The sequence below is a fragment of the Nanorana parkeri genome, unplaced genomic scaffold, assembly GCF_000935625.1.
Source record: "Nanorana parkeri isolate BGI_ZX_2015 unplaced genomic scaffold, ASM93562v1 scaffold96, whole genome shotgun sequence".
In the NCBI taxonomy this organism is placed as follows: Eukaryota; Metazoa; Chordata; class Amphibia; order Anura; family Dicroglossidae; genus Nanorana; species Nanorana parkeri.
The window spans coordinates 1,897,898-1,924,528 of NW_017306364.1; the positions used below are offsets into that span (position 1 = coordinate 1,897,898).

Below are 26,631 nucleotides of genomic sequence, written 5' to 3' on the forward strand. Positions count from 1 at the left end.
ATCATGTAACCCATTCATGTTAGCAGTGCAGAATTGTTTATCTATTACTGCAGTGCATTCTATATGTACTGTACATATACAGCACAAATGTCCCGTACATTGCAGCAATATATTTACAATAATCCCCTGCTAACATGAATGGGTTAAATGATCCTTAGTACAACTACATGTTATGTACTATGGATCATGATATAACCTATTCATGTTAGCAGGGGATAATTGTAACTCTATTACTGCAGTGTACGGGACGTATGTGCTGTATATGTATTATGGATCATGATTTAACCTATTCATGTTAGCAGGGCAGAATTGTGAGCGCCTCCCACAAGCTGAGCACCGAGATGCGATGCAGCGATCCTGCCCAGCGCCGACTACAAGAGGCACCGCGTGAGGCTATGGGGATCGGAGTGGAACTGTGAGTGAGGGAAGCTGGGATGGGGCTGGCTGTAAATCTATTGCTATAGCGTACTGGACGTGTGTAATGTATATGTAGTACATATATACAGCACACACCTCCACTACACTACAGCAATAGAGTTACAATTCTCCCCTGCTAACATGAATAGGTTAAACCATGATCCATAGTACATAACATGTAGTTGTACTATGGATCATTTAAAGTCACCTGTCCCTTTAAGAAAAAGTATCGGTAATTGGTATCGGCAAGTACATGAGGGGGATGTACTTGGGCCTGAAAAAGTGGCATCAGGACATCCCTAAAAGCAACACTTCTGGAAGTGTCAGCCTTAGTTCCTTCCTGACTTCCACCACATGACTGGGCACAGTAGTGACGTGGAGGTCAGAGGGGGTAACCAGTGAGTGTGAAGTAAAGGTCTCATTTATTAAACCCAGTGAATAGTTATACTAAACTACCCACCAGTCAGGTTTTGGCTTTCTTGAGCAGCCCTAGACAGCTAGGAATGGATAGGTCATCCCAGTTCTTGTTTAGCTCCACAATGTATTATATTGTAGGGAATTATGCAACCAGCACTCTGAGTGTAGGATATCATCCATGTGTAGAAGAGATCAACATACTTGTACCTTACCTGGAACAGCAATTTGCATCCACGCCCATGTAAATCTGATGTGTAATATAAAGGAGACGTGGCATTATATAGCTGCTGTGTCTCTACTGAAGTGTAGGCTTTAAAGTGAAGTTGTATCCCATGATAAAGTTTTAAAGCCCTTCCTATAAGCAGATCCCCTAGTTTACCTGCTATTACCGTTACTAGCAAACACAGCTTGTGGTTAGAACACTTTCTAGTACACCACCAACTATGCTAGGTTCCATTTATATAAAAAATGGCTTGGATTCTCACCCAAATTAGCGGTCAAAGGTTGGGTCATGTCTGAGGTCTCCTTTTTTGTTTTGTTCCTGTCCGGCAACATGGGAGGTTCCTTCTTTCAGAGCCCACTTTGTTTCCTGATAACGTGGACTCGTCTCATTAGCTGGGCCCTTCAGATGAGTCCTCATACAGGCCTGAAGACTTTAAATAGCTGCAACATAAAGGCTCAACAGTTGGTGGGCCTGGACCTCCTCACCAGATCACTGGCCTCCACGACCAGACGAGGTGTTGGACAGACATGACAGTGAATGGGTGGGAGCAGGAGGTTTTGTGCCTGTGAAAGGTAGAGTTTATTTCACCACAAATTATCTTTAATTTGGAGTTTGTTACCAAGGGTGACTTCATGGCCAAGCCCTGCTCAGTGCCATTTGCTTGTCTTATTGACCAGTAAAGATATTCTGATTGGACAGTACATGAACCAACATAGCATACGAAGGAAAAGAAGGGTCTCACACCTCAGATCCAGTCATGAAGAAGCAAAATTATTTTATTCATTCATATATTAACCCTGTAGATTTGTTTTTGTGTCATTTCATGGTAAAATAAAAGCAGCGGTCTCGTTTCCTCCAGTACCTAACTAAGGTCGGGTAGTGAGCCAGGTCGGAGCATCTTATCTAGGTATCACAAGTCGTCCATAGTGAACTCTCCTGAAAACACAAACAAGCCTTCCCGTCTCTATATCAGAGAAGTTTCTACATCCCAATGAAAAAAACAAAACACAAATTTAGTAATGTCATGACAATTCCTGAACACCAGACATATAGGGTGGAGACATCCCCAAGCTGGTTACTACTCCAGACTTTCAACCAACAGACAACACATAGCTCCTGGGTGGACAGTCACTTCAAGTCCATTGCAATCTACAACACAACAGAAAGGTGATTATGTTTTTGTTTTTTTTACAGCAGGGCAAGAAGTGATTCACTTTTTAAATAGTTCCAATAACCCATCTCATTCCTTGTGCATGCTCCCGACTGTTAAAGCTGAACACCAGGCAAACCGCTCAATACGTACTGGAGGTATCTACACTGACTTATCTATTAAAGGATTTGGCTGCCAGACAAATGGGAACTATAATTCCAATAAAATGTTGAGCTGTAAGCAATAAATTGTTCTCCCCAGGAGGACTTTGCTGGGTTGTCCATCCGGCTAGTGCACAGAACCCCCAGACTGTCTAGTGATAGGACCAAAACATCTTCTGGTTCCATGGCCCCTGCCTCTCCCCATGTTGCCTGTTATTGCAGTCAGCACAGGGGATGTCATTACTGAACCTGCCTCCCAAACTCCACTGACATCAGGTGAAGACAGACTGTGCAGGGTGGGGATCGTATAGTAGACACTCGCATCCAGTCATTGCAGCACCTCTTGTGATGGTAGGGATGGAACTGGCTGTGTTGAGGGAGTCTAGGCTCAGCATGGGGAGCACTATGGCATAGACTGAGCACATAAATGGGAGCAGAAATACATGGCGGGGCCTCTGATTAACACTATAGGGGCACAGTGTAAATCTCATGAGGGTGCTATTTCAGTATAAGGGAACTGACTGGGGACATGTGGTGAACTAATTGGGGCATTGGGTGTGCGGCACTTTTTGGGGCCACTGTCTAAGGAATCCTTGGTCGTGGGGAGTCACTATGGGGGTACCCCAGCTAAAAAGAAAGTCTAGGGTGAATACTGTTAGTTACTATGAGGCAGCAATCAGCCCCTGAAACAATCCGGTTTCCACATGCACATCTACTGATCAAGGTCTACAAAGCAGGGTTTCCTTGCAGTGCCCTTCAGAGCTTTGAGCCCCTTTACTACATGTTACAGAGATCTGACCTGCCTCTGCATCCATTTGTAGTAATAAAATAATAATAAACACACAACCCAATTTAACATTTACAGACGTGAATTGGCGTTACTACAGACTATCCTCATTGCCAAAAGGTAAAACTTGAACATTTCCCTTTGAGGCGCAGTGCCCAATAGAGCAAACCCAGTAATGGATCCGATTTCCAATATTTGTGATATCACTGCCCTGCTCTGTAATATCAAATATGGACGTGACATTTCATATAATGTATTGTACACTCCATATAATCAACATGTTTTTGGCTTTGAAAGGTTAAACCTCAAGGCCTGCAGACCTAGGCTGAAGGCTCTTCACATTGACATGTCCTTCCACAAGAACAGGTGCGGGTACTAACACGATACCGCCTGTGTGGATATCCAAGACTGTGCTTCACAACATGCGCTCTGTCCAACTTGACACCATGCAACACCAATATACCTACATTTCATACAAGATGGGGAAACTAATCCTCAAGGGCTTGTTAACACAGTGCAATGAGGTTGTATCTGACAGGAACCAGAGTTCACTGGTTTCTGTGTACCATTGCCCTGTGTATTGTGTTGTTACAGAAAATAGAGAAATACGTCAGATGCCATTGCTAACGTCCCTATGAAAAGGCCATCATGCTGATCCTTGAGCTTCAGTGCTTTGTGATTCAACTTACTGCCGTCTGTTTCATATTTGTGACTTAGTACTGAAGCCAAAAGAGGAGCGGGACAACTATAGAGGATACTGCACCGGTTGCAGGAAAGTCCACAATGCCATCTAATGGATTTCTCTCATCAACTCGAGTTTCTTTCAAAGGGTCAGTCCACACAAAATGGATACTTCAGTATCAGGAGCTGAATCGCTCAACAACTTCCTAACTTATTTATGCGGTTGGATCTCTGCCGCAGAGTTCCCACTTCCTGAACTTCCGTATCCTCCTTAATAGCCTTCCTAGTGAGCACCAAAATGTGCCGTAACCTGCTAGGCCAATTTCAATCAGCTCCTGCTATTAGGAGCCTGGCTTGTCCCCTACCACCTCCTATGCCTTACCTTTGGCCAGGATGCCCATTATAGTGATGGACCAATAGTGAGGAGGGGACAGACTCTTGACCAGGAATGATGGTTGAAAACTGCAGACCAGGGTCCAGGTTTCCGGGGTTTTTGAAGTGGTCAGCAGGAAAAGGAAACCAACGTTTCGCCCCCCGAGAGGTGTCTGCTATGGCATATCACTGACAAAAACAGGTATTGGGTAGTGTGACCCTTTAAAGAAGCCCCCCAATTTGACAAAAACAAGACAGGAGTTTAAATTAGGCTAAAAGTTTGAGTCCTAAAGGAAGTTAGTTATCCGTCATAGTCAAGTCCCCCACCAGAGCTGGAGGTGGACTTCTGGAGGTGGAGCTAGTTCCAGGGCGGACTACACCTCTTTCATATCCCACATATTAAAGTGCTGGTACCGGAATAGGCACCGCTTCGGGGAATTTGGACAACAGAAGCCTCCAGCAATAAATGGGAGCCCAGGCTGCATCAGGTAACACCTGCCCTTACAGGTTCTCTTCAAGGATGGGGGTAACAGTCTATTGTTTCACATCCACCTTTGAAAATGTCATGTTTCAAATAATAATCCCCTCTACAGATCTAATACATGGTGGCCTCCTTGCCCCATCCTTTGTCTCAATCTCGCTGGCACTGCCATAGAGACCGAAACTCTTGCAGCTTCCCATTAAGCCTATTGTTCATAAAGGTCATGGGGTGACTCTTTATGGCGTAATATGCTCCTGTTACGCAAGGCCTTTCTGGAGAAATTGGGGGCCCCTGACAATAAGCCTATCTGATACCACCCAGTAAGTAATACCGCTTAGGCCCTAATCACGGCCAATCCGTGTGGTACTGAGAACGGGATTAAGCCTGATTAAAGGTATTGGTGAATTGATACAGAATACAGAACAGAAGCTTTGTTGGTTTATCCCACAGAGTAATTCTGTACAACAGTCAGAAGTCACTTTTTTGTTTTGTTTTCACAGTTCTATCGTCCGTACATGCCAAAGACCAAAAAGCTGAAGAACACGGTGACCCCGCACAGGGAGACCGTGGCGGGGGCAGTGAAAAACTGGCGGTAGTTGATCCGGAAATACCAGATCAGTGCCAGCATGACCACAAAGATTGGTATCATCAGGTTCCCAAGGGGTGGGGTGAGGCCGGTGTGCTCGGTTGACGTGCCGACAGATTCGGGGCCTACCGGGGAGGAGGAGACGGTTGCCTGTGAGCGGTGGCAGTGGATGACGCAGTTGTCTGCGATATGGAGGGAGCGCAAGGTCTGCGAAGAGTCCTGCAGGAGCTGTCCTTGGTAAATCAGCTTCATCTGAGGTTCTTGACCTGGGAAATATTTACTGGAGTAAAAGAAAAGTAAGACGGGGAAGAAATTGGAGAGTGAAAAGAGGAGGTGACAACAAATATGCAAACACATGAGAGACACAAATCTCCATAAACAAATGATATATTATATTCTCTCAATACAGTTCTTTTCTAACAAGTCCAATCATTTGTCCACCCTCAACAGTAGCCAACAAGTGATGCCAGAGTCCACTTATGGATACAACATTGTTGACCGATATCTGCCAATAAGTGATGGGAGACAGACAGCTAACAAAGTACACCTGTGGCCAGGCAATGGGATTTCTCATATTTACATATTCTGTCCAAGCTGTAAATGAGCTTTAAAACGAGCCCTCCCTCCCTAACTAACCTTGGTAGCAGCAGGTACTGCGGATCAATTCATCCTCAATATTCACAGCAGAAGCAATTAAGTCATTAAAGTCATTCTCTCAGAGGTGGGCAAACTAATATGGAATTCAGGAGCCAGTCTGTCCGATCCAGGAGTCAGCAGGATTTTATTTTAGGAGCCAGCTCCATCAATCACAGCTGTAATTATTAAGGAGCATTGGCTACCTGGCTCCTGGGGTTTGTCTAGCCCTGGCTTAGCTTACCCTGCACCTCCCTCCCAGCAATGACTCAGCAGCTCAGTTACCCCCCTACCAAACAATGACTCAGAAGCTCAGATAACCCTGCTCCCCCCTCCTAGAGCTCCTGTGTTTGCAGCATAGGTTGGAAGGCTGCTGAGCCACTACTGGGGCTTGTGGGGCAGAGTGAGCTGTGCTGCGGAGTCATTACTAGAAGAGAGAATGGTGGCGGAGCTGCTAAAGAATTGCTGGGAGGTGGGAGTATGGCAAAGCTTAGCTGCCGAGTAATTACTAAGGAAAAGCATTGTTGAAGGCTTAACAACTATAGCACTGCTGCTGTAAAATCTGAGGAAGCATTTCTCCATAGTGTCTTCAGCTACAGAGGTCAGTGAGGGCTTGTTTCGAGTATTGAAGATATGAAAGTCCATAGCCTGGTCCCAAGTTTTTATCTAGAAATGACTTTCACAGTCTGACCTGCCAACGCACTTCATAAATACAAAACCTGAAGAGAGTTAAAAGTTGGTAAATTGCCAGTGATATGCCCTAGCAGGCACGTTCCCCCAGTGACTAAACATTAGTTACCATTTCCTGCTGAGCACCCGGAACCCCAGGGCACCCTGGTGTGCAATTTGTATCCCGCATCTCTGGTCCCTTCCTACACCTCACTATACTCCATCACTACGATGGGCATCCTGGCCAAAAGTGAAGTGCAGGAGGTGGTACTAAGGGACAAGGCTGACTCTTGATAGCAAAAGCTGGTTGAAATTGGCCTACCAGGTTGCCTTAGATTTTGGGGTTCCCAAGCTGCTCAGGGGGTAAGCTAAAACGAACCTGTACACTCTCGGAGCAATAATGACCCTTTACCAGGTTTCCCCTGATTTCAGGTAGACTTTAGAGCTTACGTTTAACCTGGTTATATTTTGCCTTTTCTGGTCCCGACCTACCCACCCATCAACATGATGATGACATTTTTATATAAAATATACTTTATTTTAGGCGCAGTGATGTCATCACTAGGTTTCGGTTTCACTATCCAATGTAGTCATGGATAGTGGGAAGGGCCAGCAGGGTGCTGTACAAGGTTTCCTTAAAACAGGGGTCTCAAAACTCTTTCCTCCAGCTGTGGTGGAACTACAAATCCCATGAGGCATTACAAGATTCTCACAGCCACAGACATGACTCCTGAAGAGAGATGCATCATGGGATTTGTAGTTTCACCACAGCTAGAGGGCCGGAGGTGTGAGACCCCTGCCTTAAAACATCACAGCACCCTGCCTCAATACTCTTCCCAAGAGCGCTCAGCCCTGATACAAGCAGTGGGCAGGCTCTTGGGAGGAGTTATGCAAATATCAAAATGGGTGGCTGTCAGTGTAGAGTAGTGAAACAACGAAAGAAGGAGCGCTACAACCCTGGAATACTGGGTGTTTAACAGTTAAACAGTTAAAAGATATAGTGTAACTGTTGCACGATCTCAGAACGACTTCTGGCTTGACAAAGAGGTACAGAGCCTCGAAACGCGTAGCCACAACGACCACTCCACGGACCGCAAGGTCCCCCAGCCTGTAGCTTACTTTTTAACCTCTTGCATAGCGACCACTGCTCCACTGTCAGAACGGTGTACAGCGGTGCTCCTGCTCCCGATCAGCCGACGAGTGGCAGCCTGGCCAGCTGAGCTCTCATTGCACCTGACGGTGAGCGTCCCACTACACGCACAGTGTACTTCGCCTCAACTGGTCATCCGGCCACAAGATTCACCTTCCAACATCCATGGACTGAACAGAAGCCCCACAGCCCGGAGCTCACTCCCACACAGACCAGCCACAGATTCCGCCCTGCGAGCCGTGCTGACAATTAACGGCAAGATACCACCTCGTCCGTCCAAAAGTGAGTCTGCATCAATAGTTACACTATATCTTTTAACTGTTTAACTGTTAAACACCCAGTATTCCAGGGTTGTAGCGCTCCTTCTTTCGTTGTTTCACATTGTCTACAGGGTTCCTCTCCCTGATTTAGGAGCTCGCTCACCCACACCCGGTATTTAAAGTTTTTTATTTTTATTTATTTAATTATATATATATAAAATAAAAAAAGTTTTTAAAAAAAAGTTTTTTTAAGAAAGTGCTTTTAAAGTTTTTTTTAAAGCTATTTAAAGGTTTTTCCATACTGTCCACACCTGTTGTGCGCTCGCCACTCCCATTGTTTTTATGAGTGTAGAGTAGTGAGCATTCCTAAACGTACAGTACTTGCATGCAGACCATCCTAGGTATCACCCACATGTGAGCTTATGACTGAGCCTTGTTATCACCTCTCCAAGGTATGGCTGGACAAGGGCTAGGTAGTCAAGACTCCAATTCGGTTCACTGAATCCTAAATTCTACTTTGACTATTTCTGATAAATACGACTCTTCCAGATCGAACTTTCTTACCTTTTCAGAGTTCCGATGGTATCATCTGGCCTCACCAAGGCAACTTCCTCAGTTTCATTCAGGAATTTCAGCCGCACGGTGATTAGTTCTTCCTCAGGCTGTGCCTGCTCCTGGCCTTTGCCTGCTCTCTTCCTCCATTCATGATCCTGCTGCTTTGTGGCACTATCCCGCTCCGTCTCTTTCTCTTCTGGTGGGACTTTCTGTCCTGCAACTTCCTGAGAACTGTCCACTCCATCAACCTCTCCCTCTGCTAGGTCTTCATCGGCTTCGCTTATAGCGTGCACAGGCTGGCCGCGCTTAGGAACTCCTTGGATATCGAGCATCTGGTCAAGACTAGCGTTTTCACTGCCAGCGCCCTGTTCTCCAGCTTGGCCTTGCTCCCCTTCTTCTGGCTTCTCCACTTGGGGCTCCACAGTCCTCTGCACTTCAGGATTTGGGGGCACCGGGTTGCTGAGGCCCAGAAGAGGTTCTCTACGTCCAGCGGGCATTAGGCTGCCCAGTAGGGGATCGCTGCCCTCGGCCACGTAGGTTGATAGCCATGCCAGAACGAGGGCCAAGAGCAGGATAAAGAGGCCCACTGCAACGGTCACCTCATCGCCAAGGCCCTCTATCATGGTTGGCGGGGGCGACTCCATGCCCATTTTCTGCAGAAAAACAAGAAACATCAATTAAAGCAGGGGTGGATACATTCATATAGAGTTCAGGAGCCGGTCTGTCCAATCCAGCCCCCAAAGCAGTTGCAAATAGGAGGCGAGATTATAATCACCTCTTCAGTGGCCTTTGACTTCTATATTTGCTCCAATGACGTGTTACAGCCTCAGGAAGAATCTTTAAACACTGATATTTCCAGTGTGCACCAAAATGTCTATGGAAACTCAGGTATTACCTTGTAAACGTAGCAGTGACATCATCACATAGCTTATGCAGAGAGCAGAGCTGTGGGAGGGACCCAGCAGGTCCTCCATAGTGCTATGTGATAACACATTGAAGGTGACGGGTTCTCTTTAAGGTGACATTAGGGGTCTATTAGACGCCTAATATCACCTTGGCAGTCCATTGAAGCTGATCAAGCGCAGATCTCTAGCCAGGGAGGAGGGCTCAGAAACCGGAAGTGCTCCAATCATCGTCTCTTCTGGTTTCATTCAGTAGAGAGGAACTCAGCGAATGGATGTTCACTGGTCTCTCTCTCTGCTACCCGCCAACACGTGGGATGTTGTTCCTGGGCCTGCAGAGGGGCCCATGAAGCAAGGCAGGGGGTGTCAGGCACATGTTTACTGGCCCCTGCAAGGCTTGTCAGCCACCACAATCACTTCCAGTGTAAAGCCAACAGTCAGCTATACACATGTAACCAGACTATAGCTATGGGCTACAGCCGCCGGGAGTCTGTTTACATGGGCCCGCTGCCGGAGACATGTGGCATATGCCGCTGGCAACCCCCTTAACTCCAGTTTGGGGAAGGTAAACACGGATCATACTAGGATGCTTCCGATCCAAATATATCTCAATGCTCACTCAAATGTAACAAAGTTCTCCAAGCAAGCTCACTGACTCTGGTAAGGCGGCTCCAACAGCCTAACAGGTCTCCCCCTAGTAGGGCACCTAGGACGTTTACCGAGTGGGTGAAAGAGTCTGAAGGAAAAACAGCCAACACGTTTCAGGGGCAACAATACTCCCCCTTCATCAGGGCTTCTGTGGGGACGTAGAGCGGAACTACAACCTCCTATCTTTACAGCCATGGAAGACGCCATCTTAGCCTCGTTTAGATTGCAGTTGCCGTGGTGCTGCACACGTGATCAGCTATGACAACGCCCATTGGCGGGCCTAAAAGTTCGGACGAGAGGTGAAATAAGCACACTGACATCCTTGACACTTGCCTTAGAAGTAACTATCTTGGGAGACATTCAATTGGTGGGTCATGTTCCTTCTTTAAAAGAAGTCTGACCCAACGTCGTGTTCTTAGTTGGGGAACCTAAATGTATTTTGGAGATTTATCTCCTAAGGTTACTGTCACTTTAAGGCAGAATAATGAGCGTTATATGTGCACAGAGCCCAACAACACGTGAATGTGAGATCCTGTATACACGATATTGTATACCACGGGGATGCCCATACCCCCTGCATACAGGACATTATATACCACAGGGACACTCATACCCCCTGTATACAGGACATTATATACGACGGGGACACTCATACCCCCTGTATACAGGACACTATATGCAACGGGGACACTCATACTTCCTGTATACAGGACAATATATACAATGGGGACACTCATACTCCCTGTATACAGGACACTATATACAACGGGGACACTCATACTCCCTGTATACAGGACATTATACAACACGGGGACACTCATACCCCTTGTATACAGGACATTATACAACACGGGGACACTCATACCCCCTGTATACAGGACAATATATACAATGGGGACACTCATACCCCTGTATACAGGACACTATATACCACGGGGACACTCATACTTCCTGTATACAGGACAATATATACAATGGGGACACTCATACTCCCTGTATACAGGACAATATATACAATGGGGACACTCATACTCCCTGTATACAGGACACTATATACAACGGGGACACTCATACTCCCTGTATACAGGACATTATACAACACGGGGACACTCATACCCCTTGTATACAGGACATTATACAACACGGGGACACTCATACCCCCTGTATACAGGACAATATATACAATGGGGACACTCATACCCCTGTATACAGGACACTATATACAACGGGGACACTCATACCCCTTGTATACAGGACATTATACAACACGGGGACACTCATACCCCCTGTATACAGGACAATATATACAATGGGGACACTCATACCCCTGTATACATGACATTATATACCACAGGAATACAATGACACTCATATACAACACCATGGTATATGGTTACATCACAGCCCACACAGACTAGGAGGGGGCGTGGTGACGTCACAGCAGGACACAGATGTCACTCACCGCCAGCCGCCGCTGCGATCCTGTCAGCCCCAAATCCGGGTCACCAGGGCCCACCCGACACAGGAAGAGCTGACGTCACACGGACCGCGACCAAGGAGGCGGGCTTGAGTGACGTGTTGGTGATGCCACCGGACAGGTCCAGGATTGTACTGCGCATGCGTGTTCCCATATCACCTGCCTGAAAGCGAGCACATGTGACGTCACCCTATAGGCGAGTACCGGAGGCCGCCCAGTCATGTGACGCATGAGTGTAATGAGAAGGAGGGGGCGGTCTGGTCTCAGTGCAGTTCTGGGAGAATAGCAAGTGTCAGCAGGTACACTGCTGAGGGCGCCATCATATACTGGAAACCAGTATGACGGGTTTATTTTCAGGTACATAATATAAATAGTCTTGCTGCCTACAAGGCCTCTGCAGCCTGAGCACATACATTTAAACCAAAACTAGACAACCTGGCGCTCTAGCTGTGGTGAAACTACAAATCCCAGCATGCATCTGTCACTGGCTGTAATTCCTGCAATGTCTCATGGGATTTGTAGTTCATACACGGATAGTCACTGCACTTTGGATGGTGGAGGTGCCATTGGCTCTTAATGCTGATATCTGCTGGTTGGTCACATGACATCCTAGGGTCCTTGTGTCCTTCCTCTTCTACTCCAGTGGTTTAATGATTTACGGCAGGGGTAAGCAACCTTGGCACTACAAAATCCATCATGCCTCTGGGGGTCATGCCCATGGCTGTAATAGTCTTGCAATGCCTTATGCGACTTGTAGTTCCACCACAGCTGGAGTGTTGAGGTTTCCTACCCCTGATTTACAGCAAATTACCCAGTTACTGGATTATGATGCGCTAAAGCCTCACTCACACAGAATGCCCCGAGAATCTGTGGATTCCTGTGGCTGGAATGACAGGTGCTTGAGAACTGCTGTGGCTGATCAGCCTGTACAAAGCAATGACATATGTAAATATCACAGTTGAGACTATTTTCAGTGGGGGGCCAGTAGCCCTATCTTAATTTTGGTTGCCCCCGTCTACCTGACATCTTGTGTCCGGGTTTCTGCTGTCATTAAACCCGAACACAGCATTCAAAACCCGGAGTGTCTGGGTGAATCCTGGACAGGTGGCAACCTTAGCAGCTCTAGTCCACCTGTCATTGCTTTGTACAGGTTGAAAGGCCACAGCTGCCCGCAGCCGCCTGTCCATCCAGCAACAGGAACTCGCATGTGGGCACTAAAGCCCCGTGTGCATGAGGCCCGAACACAAAGTGACCAATCAGATTAAAAACACAACTACGGCCAAAACTTTTTTGGGAGAGAGGAGAAGGGGTTAAACCCCTGTCAAGTGTTCATTGCTTCCTTTTGAGATTTCCCCTTACTTCCTGTTGTGTCACCAGGGCAGAAAGTGAGGAAAATCCCTCCAAGGCAGACACAGATGCAATAAAAGATCGGAACATAACATGCAGAAATTGTTTTATTTGTAATGGCAGACATTTCTAGGTGCAAAAACCTGGCACTTTCTTTAGAAATTCAGGACGTTTGACAGTTCTGGGTCCCCTAGAGTGCACTGTAGCTCCGACCTGTGAAGTAGGGGTGTGACAGCTTGCAGCATAGAGGTAAATTAGCAACTGTCCTCCTGCCAAGGAACTGACATGTAGACCTGTATGAGCTGTGACACCCCCTTTCCCATACTACCACCACTAGAGGAGGTGCAGAGATTTCTGTATATGCAAGCGTACAATACGCGTCATGTTTGGAACAATTTTATTTTTTATAAGCACTATGAATTCAAAGTACCGTACTCACATTCTAAATCAATCCTAAAATTCTAGGCACTGCGGTGTCCATGGCTCTGTCTGGCTTTCCACAGCGAGGTATAACAGGGACATCTGCTGGCTAAATAGGAGAACTACACTACAATGTAATACAAGGCACATGTATGTATTATTAGCATTATTATTGTTCAGGATTTAGATGGATAAAACACAACTTTGTATTCTTCAAAAAGTCATGAAATAATTCCCTCATTTAGTCCTAAATCTGTCTTCATATCGAGATGCTACATGGGTGGGAAGCGGAAGCTTTTAATGGCAAACTTCAATTGTAAAATCCCTATCAGTCGCTGGCTAGTGATAAAAATCCTTATCAGAAAAGTGAAGGTGCAACTGATCTGCGTGCTTGTTCTGGCTCAGTGAGTTACAAAGCCATTGATTTAGTATTATAGCCCGGCCTCTAGCATTTGCAGGAGAGATCAGCAATGGCGGCCTCCGTATTTCTTCACTTTACAGGAAATGGAGAGCTTAACCTGACTGGTGTTCAAAGGGAAGAAGCAGAGCAACACTCTCCTTCAAGTGATTGTGATGCTAAATGAAATACTGGAAACAAAGGCTGCCCTATAAAGACAAGATCTCATACTTACCTATCGTGCTGCCCGCAACCAGTGCTGGATTTCTCACAAGGCCAACCAAAGTCCGGCGGCCTTGGGGCAGCAGGGAGTAGTAGAGGGGCAGCAGGGGTGTGGAATTCCTATCTGCCGACGCCTGGGACATGCAGTTCTGGGCGCCGGGCGGGTAGCTGTTTTCTACATTTAGCCCTGCTTTGGGCAAGCAGAACTAAATGTACAGCGGGGAAGCCGCCGCTTGTTTTGTACACGTGAACTTGGCGATGTCGCCGAGATTTTTTGTATGCAGCCTGCATACAGGGGGCGCATTCAGGAACCTGGCATTGGGGCAGCAGAGAGTAAATCTGGCCCTGCCCACAACATTGGTTTTCACTTCACCAGCTACAGTGCCCTGAGAATCCTCATCATCGGACACACTTCCAGCATGCAAGTGCTATGGTTCCTTCCACAGGCCTGGGACTGCTGAACTGACTGTGCCCCCTGCAGCACCCACTGACCTATAAATGTCACTGCTGTGTCCTGTAGTACGGAATGAACCACAGAGCACAGCGGGGGGACCAGGCATTCAACACCACGAGTAGTATGTTGGGCGCAGATTTTCTTTGGACAACATAGCTCCATCGGAGAGCGAAGGATGGAAGCAGACCAGGTACGTATAAGATCTCTTCTTTGCAGGGCAGCCTTTTTTTTCTCTAATATTTAATCCTGCAACTGGGTCATTTAAGCTGTGCACAGTACAGCATAACAAGGATGGGTAGATCACAAGAGTGTGTGCACTGCTCTACAGATCTTTGACGAAAAATCCTACACGTGTTTGTTTTAGTTCTGTGGCTGGCATGAATTGCACTACACTAGATTTCATTTTACCGAAGCTGACCTGTAGTCAGAAAAAGACCCGTGGCTACCTTGCCTTCAAGTCAAAAAATGAAAAGAATGCTCAGAATGCGTAAGCCTTTCCTGAGAAAAAACACACAGTTCCAGAATTCTATGGCAGCAGGTTACATGACTGAATGCCTTGGTATGTGGTCACATGATGCTGTAGTGGGGAATCGACTACTGTAGTTGGCTGTACCTGAATTGTCACCCAAGACTGTGTGCAAATGCCTTGACATGACCAGCCACCCAGATACGTAGTTTAAGCAGCCAGGGTAGGAGTATTTCACCCTTTTAACTTTTATGACCTAAATTAAACATTTTTGATACTGCCCAGACTGGAGGCGGGGTTTGGAAGTCTAAAAGGTGTACTTGTCACTTAGGAACAACAAACACTCCAATCCCAGCTTACATGTCGTGTAGAAGCTCTGCATTGCGGGTGCCGTCATTAGCAAAGCCTTCAACTCTGCTGACATTAGTGCCATGGCATTGACATGTAACCTAGAACCAGGACCAAGTGACTGAGCACAGCAGTAGGCAGGTCTTTTTGGGCTGTAGGTCTGCTTAAGTGGTTCCAGGGGTTGTTTTTTGGACCACTTAATGCTTAAGACACTGTAAGAGAACCATATCTCGGTGCCTATTGGTCATTGGACTAATTGTACTATAGTTGGACACGGCCTTGAACTGACAAACTTGCCGTCACCTCTTCATTACCACTAGTTAGTGGATACTGCCCTCCGGCTGCAGAAGAAGATACGCCGTCAGCGCCGGGGGTAATTGAAGATCTAGAATCGCTTTGTAGCATAGGCTACCGTATCGACTTCTGACAGCACAGCGAGCGAGGTGCTGAAGGCGCCGGGGTTGATTTGAAACTTCTGAGATGGATTCATATAAAGTCTGATGTTCCTATAAAAAGAGGAGAAGCGGGTTTACCAATGGCCTTATATACTGCTATAGGTTAATAGAGCATTGGATCCTTACCTCCCACACTGAAGAGGGCACAGCTGCTATCCAGATGTCACCTGGCGGGATACGATCGTAGGCGTTGAGGAGGATCTCAAAGGTCAGGGGTGATGCCGCACAGTACCTCCACATCTGCGGATAGTGAATCTCTTTTTAAATGCATTATAAAAGCCATAAAACTAAAAACACAGTTAAAAAGATTCTTCATTTTCATGGCCTTTAATACATAGAAATACATTCTTAAAAGGGGGAATTCTCAGCATTAAAGGGTTAACCCATCCGAAATTGCTATTTTAGCTACGAGTGCACCTTGGCAATTTGACCTCTACAGGAATTCAGCAGTGCTGCGGATTGGCCAGCTGTGTGTGAATGTCAGTCACTAAGCCTCTTCCAGGGAGATCATGTGACCATATGACTAGGCACATGGTGCCATGACTGGTTGCCCACATTTAAAAAAAAAGACAAAGTAAAGAAGAGCTAGTTATAAAATGAGAAAATCGCACAAAAAAAAAATTATGTTAAAGACCAACTCTGGGCTTCATGTTCCCCCAATAATTTTCTGTCTTGTCCATTGAGGGACACAGGATTAAACCTTTGGCTTATACTGCCAACTACAGGAGGACTTAATGACAAAAACTGTAGGCCAGCCTAGGCTAACCCCTCCTACAACCAGCGTGCCTCAGTTTTTTGCTAGTGTACTAGGATACATGTCTCTTCTGCAGCTGTTCTGAGGCAGAGGCGTGTCCTGGTAAACACTAACTTTTTGGCTAACACTTTTTTCATTACTCTACAGGTTTTTTTTCTTCAAATCAAGAATCACTGCTAGAGCTCGTCTCCGATTGTAGCTATCCAGCGTGTCCATCCTTAAAGTACAAAGTCTGGACCCCGCTGGACTGGACTTTGTGAGGGTTGCTTAGGAGTGTCTTTCAGGCACTGGGCTCCTTGTTGGGCACTTTCCAGACTCTGTTCTGGTAAAGAGTTAGCTGCGGGGTGCTTACCATGTCTATAGCCACTGGCATTGCCTCAGTGCTTGCCCCGTCTCTTATTGAGGCCAAGCACTGGAAGCCACCTTATTAATATAGGTCACTGGGAGCCTTTAAAGTCCCCAGTTTCTACAATGGAAGGGGTTAATGCTGTGGGACTGAGCACCAATGTCATCTGCTGGGTGGAGCCTCATGCACACTCCTTGCTGCTCCTGCGCCTTCTCATGTACATTTTCTATCTGATTTAACCTGCGGGCTTAGTGGCTTCTGAGTTGCTCAAGTCCCTGACTGAGGAGCTTGCTCATTGATCCATGGAACCTAGAGGCCAGGAGGTCCCCATCTGGCATCTCGTACGTTGCATCATAGGCTTTTCCTACAGTAGAGTAGGAATAAGGTGATTAAACTACCACACATTTCCCTCAGTAGAGAGGAGACATCCATACCTATGGACACTAGCAAAAGGCAGAGGATTTCCTGGAGAGGGAGTGGTCCTATGGAGGTCCTCCCAGGTCTAACCAGTATCCAGTCACTTGATGGTACCTACATATAACCCAGTAGTCTTTGAATATGCCTGTGTCCTCTACTGTGAGGTCAAGAAATACATTTTTGTACTGACTAGAAAACCCTTTTCTTGGAGTCCGCTGAGGGACACAGGCCCCACCACTGTGTGTTCATAACCATTCTTTCTCTACTGCTTTGCTACAAAACTAAGGCATGCTGGGTAGTAGGATGTGCAATTCTGGGCTGGCCTGCACTTTTTGTGTTTGCCGGTGTCTAATTCTCCAGTAGGCAGCAGTATAGCCCAAAGGTTAAAGATTTGTGTGTCCCTCAATGGACTCCAAGAAAAGGATTTCACGGCGCGTACAAAAATCCTATTTTTGTATATTAACTCTTACATATTCCAAAGTCTTCAGGCCGGTCACATGATGCTGCAGAATGCTCTTCTACAGGTTGAGCAGTCCATACTGATGCAGAGTGTGGCACTGATGTGAAGACATCAGTGCTGTTCTCTACACCAGTACGCTGTGAATGTAGGGGTCAGGGTGATGCCCCCTCAGTGGGTGGAGCCATGATCATCTGCACTTAGTCTTCCAGGTTACATGATGCCCGGCCTCACTCAATCCAGAAGTCTAAGGGCATCTTGTGGCAAATAAGAGGTTCTGTGTGGCACAGCTCTGAAATGAGGGTAGCTTTTTCAGCCTCACCTGCTTTTTTAACACAGGCTGGGGGATCTTTATGAGCAATACAAATTTAGCCCGGAGTTTGGCTTTAAGGTAAACACTACAATAATAAGCCCAAACTATGTGTTCACTGAAGTTACACTATTTAAGCCAATCAGGAGAGACCAGTAACTTTGACTTACCTTGACACTAGGGGGCACTGAGCCATGGTTGAGTAATGTCTGTACCAACTGATGGGGCTGACACTCAGGGTAATCAGTGCACACCTGCAGTGCACAGTCCAGTGGCGTATACCCAGCGCTGTTGATCACATTGACAGATGCCCCATGATCGAGTAACATCTGCACCAGCTTGAGATGGCAGTTGGAGCTGGCATTGTGCAGGGGCCCATGGCCTTTCTTCCCAGGAGTGCCAGCATTACCCCCTGCTTTCAGTAGCATCTCTACCACCCTGAGGTATCGCCCAAAGTGCTGTGGGGATTCGCCGGCTGCACAGGCTGCATTAACGGGTGTCTCTCCCTCACGATTGAGGGCACGAGGGTCAGCGCCAAGGCTCAAGTACAACGCTGCATGGGCTTCCAGACCGCGGGTGGCCGCCACATGCAGTGGCATGGCACGGGTGTTATGGCAGGGAAGGTTCACAATACCACCATATTCCAGCAGTTGCTTTGCACATCTATAATATAAAAGATTGTTAAAATGGAGACCGACTTTGAGATCCTTACGTGAATAAGAAAGAACATAATACACAGAGCACATTTCATATCTTCAGCATGCTTTACAGTATATATTCCAAAACCAAATAATATTCAGTCTTAAATGATTATATTTGCCCAGGTTTATTAATTCAAGATTTATATTGGCCCTATTCAAGCTACTTGAAGTCTGACAGTTACATAGTATTTGAGGTTGAATAAAGACATAAGTCCATCAAGTCCAACCTATTGCGAGTATGCATGTATATGCCTGGTGTCGCACATTCTGTCTCCAGACTTCGGAGTCCAATAGCAGAGCCCTATATCTAAAGCAGAGCTACGTCTGCATTGTAGGGAATGGACACTTGCCTCCCAAAGAACCCCCCCAACAGGGCTGCAATGTCTATGACCTCCTTCATTGTTCCGCTGTCTCATGCACATGCAGGGGAGTTCACTATTCCTAGCAAGCAGAACATGCCGAGATTGAACACTGAGTTACAAATGCTTGGAGGAAGATTGCTGGCAGGGAAGACAAAGGCTGCTATGTCAGAAAAGATATACAGAGTCTCTGCTGCTTAAAGCACAACTCCGGGCAAATAAAATCTTAACCCTTGCAGTGGGGCTAGCCCTGCATTGCAAGGGTTAAGTGCTCATTTTGCCTAGGGAGCTAAAATAAAAGATATACTCACCCGAACTGCGAACTAAGCTGGCTCCTAGACTGATTCCTTCAACCCACTCCCTTCTTCCGCTCCAGCGATGGAATGCCATCAGCATCCTCACGTCCTATACGCTGTATAGCAGGGGTGCCCATTAGGTAGATCGTGATCAAAGCTGATGCTGGTAGATCACGAAGGGTGTGAATGGCGGCCCCTTTATTCCATTTTGGTATATTTATTTAGCTGTGCACACATGATTACCTATTAGCCTGAGTCTGCTGAGCCAAGCTCCCTAACACCTTTCTGGTGGATACTGGTGGTTGAAGTGCTATGTATTACATCAAAGACTATTAGTTTACACAGCCTATTGCACTACACTGTTTGCTAAATACAGCAAGGTGAGCCAGGAGAGAGAGCGGGGAGAGACAGACAGGAGAGAGAGCGCGAGGAGAGGCAGCCAAGAAAGCGAAAAGAGACAGCCAGGAAAGAAAACGAGGAATGACAGCCAGGAGAGCGAGGAGAGACAGCCAGGAGAGAGGAAAGACAGCCAGGAGACAGCCAGGAGAGAGAGGGAGGGAGGTTTTTTCTTCGTTGGTAGATCTCATGTAGCTCGTCATTTGAAAAGTAGATCTTAGCACAAAAATTGTGGGCACCCCTGGTGTATAGGATGTGATGACTCGCAGGACCTTAGATCGCCGGAGCGGTAGGGGAGCAAGGCTGAAGGGACCGGTCTAGGAGCTAGCTGGGATCACAGTTCGGGTGAGTATTTTAGCTCCCTAGGCAAAACGAGCACTCAGCCCTTGCAGTGCGGGGGTAGCCCCCCAATTACAGGAAATGTGACTGGGGGGACCAACCAGGGTGTTGGAACTTGCACAATGCATTGTTTTTAATCCATAGATGATGGCTCCCATTTTAAACAATATACTCACTCCAGAGTGTCCTTTATGGTACAGAAGTGGAGGGGCAGCTGCCCGTCTTCGCTCTGGAGATTGGGGTCGGCTCCACGGCTCAGCAGCAGCTGGGTACACTCAGTGTGCGCTCCCTCGCAGGCGTCATGCAGTGCTCCCCTTCCTCCCACGGTAGAATTGGGGTTGGCGCCGTGGCATATCAAGTGGCGCACGCACTCTGAATATCCTCGAGCGGCGGTGATACGCAGTGGGGTGGTGTGAGACTTTTTAGGTATTAAGGAGAAGAGACCTGCAAATACAAGAAGGGAGACATGTTAATTAATCACATCACTATCTGATTTATATTTTATACAGATGTTATTGTAGCTTAAAAGGAACATGTTAGGATAGATATACAGGACCTGACAGGGTGCTATTACCATGTAAAAGTAGCAGTGACATCATCACTGTGCTGTACATAGCCTGTGCAGAGAGCTGAGCTGTGGGAGGGACCCAGCAGACACCACCCACTACAGACTGCCTGCAGAAAACTACAGGAGGGGGCGGAGACGAGACCAATCACTCTGCACAAGGAGAGAGATCAGCAGTGAGCGGTCTTTATTACAGGAGGGGGCGGAGACAAGACCAGTCACCCTGCATAAGGAGGGGGAGTAGCAGTAACCAGTCTTTATTGCAGCAGGGGGCGGAGACAAGACCAGTCACCCTGCACAAGGAGAGAGAGCAGCAGTGACCGGTCTTTATTACATGAGGGGGTGGAGACCAGACCAGTCACCCTGCACAAGGAGAGAACAGCAGTGACCGGTCTTTATTACGGGAGGGGGCGGAGACAAGACCAGTCCCCCTGCACAAGGAGAGAGAGAGTCTTTATTACAGGAAGCTTCTGCACGCTTCCCCACACTATCCATAAAAAAAATGGATACTTCCTACTCCTCACTCATATTTTTGCATGCAGACCAGGGATAGGCAACTTTGGTAGTTTCCCAGCTGTGGTGAAACATGAGGCATTACAGGCATGATGGGATTTGTAGTGTCACCACAGCTGGACAGCTGAGTTTGTACTCCTGCTGTATATATACCTGGGGTTAGTACACACTGCCAATATGTTGTTTCTAAAGAAAGAGATGAAGGCCTTTTGTTTGAGCTGCTCGGAGTCTTGTGACACTTCTCTGCAGACCTTGCACCCCTCCAAAACAGAAAAAGGCCTGTTCTCTGAGCTGCTCTGAGCCTTGTAACGCCTGTCTGCAGACCTTGCACCCCTCCCAAACAGATGAAGGCCTTATTGCCCTGGCTGCACTGAACCTTGTGACATCTCTCTGCAGACCTTGCACCCCTCCCAAACATATGAAGGCCTTATTGCCCTGGCTGCACTGAACCTTGTGACATCTCTCTGCAGCCCTTGCACCCCTCCCAAACATATGAAGGCCTTATTGCCCTGGCTGATCTGAACCTTGTGACATCTCTCTGCAGACCTTGCACCCCTCCCAAACATATGAAGGCCTTATTGCCCTAGCTGCTCTGAACCTTGTGACATCTCTCTGCAGACCTTGCACCCCTCCCAAAGAGATGAAGGCCTTATTGCCCTGGCTGCTCTGAACCTTGTGACATCTCTCTGCAGACCTTGCACCCCTCCCAATCAGGTGAAGGCCTTATTGCCCTGGCTCATCTGAACCTTGTGACATCTCTCTGCAGACCTTGCACCCCTCCCAATCAGGTGAAGGCCTTATTGCCCTGGCTGCTCTGAACCTTGTGACATCTCTCTGCAGCCCTTGCACCCCTCCCAATCAGGTGAAGGCCTTATTGCCCTGGCTGATCTGAACCTTGTGACATCTCTCTGCAGCCCTTGCACCCCTCCCAATCAGGTGAAGGCCTTATTGCCCTGGCTGCTCTGAACCTTGTGACATCTCTCTGCAGCCCTTGCACCCCTCCCAATCAGGTGAAGGCCTTATTGCCCTGGCTGATCTGAACCTTGTGACATCTCTCTGCAGACCTTGCACCCCTCCCAATCAGGTGAAGGCCTTATTGCCCTGGCTGCTCTGAACCTTGTGACATCTCTCTGCAGCCCTTGCACCCCTCCCAATCAGGTGAAGGCCTTATTGCCCTGGCTGCTCTGAACCTTGTGACATCTCTCTGCAGCCCTTGCACCCCTCCCAATCAGGTGAAGGCCTTATTGCCCTGGCTGCTCTGAACCTTGTGACATCTCTCTGCAGCCCTTGCACCCCTCCCAATCAGGTGAAGGCCTTATTGCCCTGGCTGCTCTGAACCTTGTGACATCTCTCTGCAGCCCTTGCACCCCTCCCAATCAGGTGAAGGCCTTATTGCCCTGGCTGCTCTGAACCTTGTGACATCTCTCTGCAGCCCTTGCACCCCTCCCAATCAGGTGAAGGCCTTATTGCCCTGGCTGCTCTGAACCTTGTGACATCTCTCTGCAGACCTTGCACCCCTCCCAATCAGGTGAAGGCCTTATTGCCCTGGCTCCTCTGAACCTTGTGACATCTCTCTGCAGCCCTTGCACCCCTCCCAATCAGGTGAAGGCCTTATTGCCCTGGCTGCTCTGAACCTTGTGACATCTCTCTGCAGCCCTTGCACCCCTCCCAATCAGGTGAAGGCCTTATTGCCCTGGCTGCTCTGAACCTTGTGACATCTCTCTGCAGCCCTTGCACCCCTCCCAATCAGGTGAAGCCATTATTGTCCTAGCTGCTCTGAACCTTGTGACATTTCTCTGCAGACCTTGCACCCCTCCCAAACATATGAAGGCCTTATTGTCCTAGCTGCTCTGAACCTTGTGACATTTCTCTGCAGACCTTGCACCCCTCCCAAACATGTGAAGGCCTTATTGCCCTGGCTGCTCTGAACCTTGTGACATCTCTCTGCAGCCCTTGCACCCCTCCCAATCAGGTGAAGGCCTTATTGCCCTGGCTGCTCTGAACCTTGTGACATTTCTCTGCAGACCTTGCACCCCTCCCAACCAGGTGAATCTCTCAATCAGGTGAAGGCCTTATTGCCCTGGCTGCACTGAACCTTGTGACATTTCTCTGCAGCCCTTGCACCCCTCCCAATCAGGTGAAGGCCTTATTGCCCTGGCTCATCTGAACCTTGTGACATCTCTCTGCAGCCCTTGCACCCCTCCCAATCAGGTGAAGGCCTTATTGCCCTGGCTGCTCTGAACCTTGTGACATCTCTCTGCAGCCCTTGCACCCCTCCCAATCAGGTGAAGGCCTTATTGCCCTGGCTGCTCTGAACCTTGTGACATCTCTCTGCAGCCCTTGCACCCCTCCCAATCAGGTGAAGGCCTTATTGCCCTGGCTGCTCTGAACCTTGTGACATCTCTCTGCAGCCCTTGCACCCCTCCCAATCAGGTGAAGGCCTTATTGCCCTGGCTGCTCTGAACCTTGTGACATGTCTCTGCAGCCCTTGCACCCCTCCCAATCAGGTGAAGGCCTTATTGCCCTAGCTGCTCTGAACCTTGTGACATCTCTCTGCAGCCCTTGCACCCCTCCCAATCAGGTGAAGGCCTTATTGCCCTGGCTAATCTGAACCTTGTGACATTTCTCTGCAGACCTTGCACCCCTCCCATCTGGAGTTCTCTTTCTGCATTAATCCAAAGTTCCCAGAGGTGGAGAGACAAGAGGAATAAAAAATACCCATGAATCCCAGTGAATACAAATACCACAAGGTGCCTTCTGTTAACTAAAACTCAGGCACTTTAGCAGGGTTGGGCAAGCTCCGGCCCTCCAGCTGTCGTGAAACTACAAATCCCATTATGGATCTGCCTCTGGGAGTCATGCCTGAGGCTGTCAGAGTCTTCCGGTGTCTAATGGGATTTGTAGTTGCACCACTTCTAGAGGACCGGAGTTTGCCCTCCCCTGTTGTACATGGTTAGTAAATCTAACACAATAGTCCAGTTCTGATTGTATAATCCAAATGAAACGTGCGCGGCCAACGCCTTGGGTGACTATAGAGACCACCTCACCTATGTCCGGGGACCACTGCAGCTCTTCGCTGACCGTCTCCACCACCACTTCTGCCGAGTCCTGTTCTTTGAATATGACCTTAATCCTCTCCATGTCGCCAGTGTACAGGGCGTTGTGGATGGCAGTGTCCCGGCAGTAGTGGCGCCGCTGGCTAGCTGGGGGTTGAAAAGCGCTTCGGCCGGTCTGTAGCCTGCGGGTGAGACATTGCCGGTTCACGGCCCTCCTGCGGTCCTCGTACTCCAGCTGTTCCCTCTGCCATTGTAGGGAGCGTAGGGTGGCCGCAGTGAAGGGGAAGGTTTCCCTGGACATTGTACAAGGAGGGGAGCTTCGACTCGCTGCACTCGCTGAACGAGGGCTGCTCAGTCCTATTTATAACTGAGAGGCTCTGCTGCTCCACATGGTAAACATATTTCTGCAGTGTCACTTTCCTGGAGATAATTATGGGGTGGCCTGCCCCGAACTTGACTCAGTGTGACATTCGTCACGTGGAATGAACCAATATTATCCCTTCATCGAAGGCCATCAAACATTTAATATATCTTGTACACAGAGCTCAGTTTACCAGATCAACATACAGTGAGGGAGGGGAGGGGGGATATTTATCAAAATCTGGAGCAGATTTGCACTGCAACCAATCAGCTTCTCTGTCTCATTTTCCAATCTTACCTGAGCAAACTGAAGAGAGATGCTGATTGGTTGCCCAGGGCAACTTCTCCAGATTCTGCTTGCTCCAGTTTTGATAAATTCCCCCCAGTATGTCTGTCCATAGAAGATCTATACTTGTCTACTGATCACGCGGGCCTAGTCATGTGACCGCACACCAAGGCCTGAGTTACCTAAAGGGATATTAAAGAACTCCAGGCAATTTAACCCTTGCAGTGGGTCTACCCCCCTGCACTGCGGGGGGTAACCACTCATTTTGGTCTCCAGCTGTGTTTTAACTACGAACCCCAACATGCCTCTGCGAGTCAAGCCTGTAAATGTCAGTTTTGCAATGCCTCATGGGACATGTAGTTGCACAACAGCTGGAGGACCAGATTTGCCCTCACCTGCTCTAAAATTGAAAAAAAAGATATACTCCCCTGATCCTGCGGCAGTGACCGCTCGCCTCTCTGCCCTACGCTCCGGCTGTGGACTGTCTCTCCGCTTTCTCACATTCAGTGCAAGGCAATGGACTTGTATTGAACGTGGGGACATCAGTGGGGCTTAGACCGACGGAGCCCAGCGGGGAGGAGACAGTGGGGACTGGTCTAGACGCACGGCGGGATCAAGAATCAGGCGAGTATCATTTTTTTAAATCTAAGACCCTAGACCAGTGGTGGCGAACCTTGGCACTCCAGCTGTTTTGGAACTACAAGTCCCATGAGGCATTGCAAGGCTCTGACAGCCACAGACATAACTCCCAGAGGCAGATGCATGTTGGGATTTGTTGTTTTGGCACAGCTGAAGTGCCAAGGTTCGCCACCACTGCCCTAGACCAAAATGAGCACTTACCCCTTGCAGTGCAAGGGTAGCCCCACTACAAGGGTTAATATGTCAATTGCCCCGAGTTCTTCTCTAAAGTCAAAGAGGGAAATGAATCAAAACTGGAGCAGACAGGAACAGTTGCCTACAGCAACCAATCAGCTTCTGTCTTTCATTTTCAAGGCTTAACTGAACAAACTGAAGAGAGAAGCTGATTGGTTGCCACAGGCAACTACTCCAGTTTTGATAAATTCCCCCAAATGATTTTAGGATATTTCAGATGCTGATTAAATCACTTACAATGGATGGTGCTCCTTGATGTTAAAACGTTGTATTTTCCGGCAGAATCAGCTGCTCTCCTGAGCACTGGCCGTGATATCCTGTTTTAGGGTGACTCCTTTCCCTTCCAGGGTCCTATGGAGCCACCCTTGTGTGTGTGCTAGTAAGCTGTGTGTGTCTCCACAAACACAGCAAAGCACTTCCTGGCTCCACCTCCAAGCTAGGAGTTGGACAGTTGCTGGAGACTACTATGTCCTTTGTACTAGACTGGAAGTTCATGGAAGCCGAGCTGAGAGAATTGGAGCTGTCTGCAAACATGATGACTGTAAGTGCTTGAGCAATGATGTAAAGACATATTTTTCAGGGCAATGTACATTTGTTTGATCTGGATTCATAGCCAAAGAACAATAGAATGTAATACTACTGTGTATTTAAACACAAGCACATCCATATAATATTTATTGCAGCTTACCAGTCCTTAGGTGTGCGATGTGCTGGCTGCATTGCTCTTCTTTTTCCAGGCTAATACATTCAACAAGTACAGAAAATATTTGTTGATCCTGCCAGAATTGCAGTGTCCTTGTCACTTCCTGTGAGCTGAGAAGAAAGCACAAACATCCTTATCCATCTTGTGTAGGCTGCTCATCCCTTCGGCCACCATGTCATGAAGATGAACAAGAGGTTGATGTGTTTGAACTCCAGCCCACAA

The 26,631-nt window shown here is 47.8% G+C and overlaps 2 protein-coding genes across 2 annotated transcripts; both read right to left on the bottom strand.

Annotated features, from left to right (window-relative positions):
* Positions 1-5,180: 5,180 nt before the first annotated feature.
* TMUB2 (transmembrane and ubiquitin like domain containing 2) lies at positions 5,181-11,708 on the bottom strand. The gene is made up of 3 exons (XM_018552715.1): positions 11,555-11,708; positions 8,552-9,195; positions 5,181-5,555 (listed from the first exon to the last, which is right to left on the bottom strand). Exons 2-3 carry the CDS (start codon positions 9,190-9,192, stop codon positions 5,192-5,194), a joined length of 1,005 nt encoding a protein of 334 aa, XP_018408217.1. The 5' UTR covers positions 9,193-9,195; positions 11,555-11,708; the 3' UTR covers positions 5,181-5,191.
* A 3,835-nt stretch (positions 11,709-15,543) lies between these two features.
* ASB16 (ankyrin repeat and SOCS box containing 16) lies at positions 15,544-24,500 on the bottom strand. Its single transcript, XM_018552710.1, has 5 exons — positions 24,179-24,500; positions 20,230-20,497; positions 18,133-18,625; positions 15,805-15,918; positions 15,544-15,729 (listed from the first exon to the last, which is right to left on the bottom strand). Exons 1-5 carry the CDS (start codon positions 24,486-24,488, stop codon positions 15,544-15,546), a joined length of 1,371 nt encoding a protein of 456 aa, XP_018408212.1. The 5' UTR covers positions 24,489-24,500.
* Between the last annotated feature and the right edge of the window lie 2,131 nt (positions 24,501-26,631).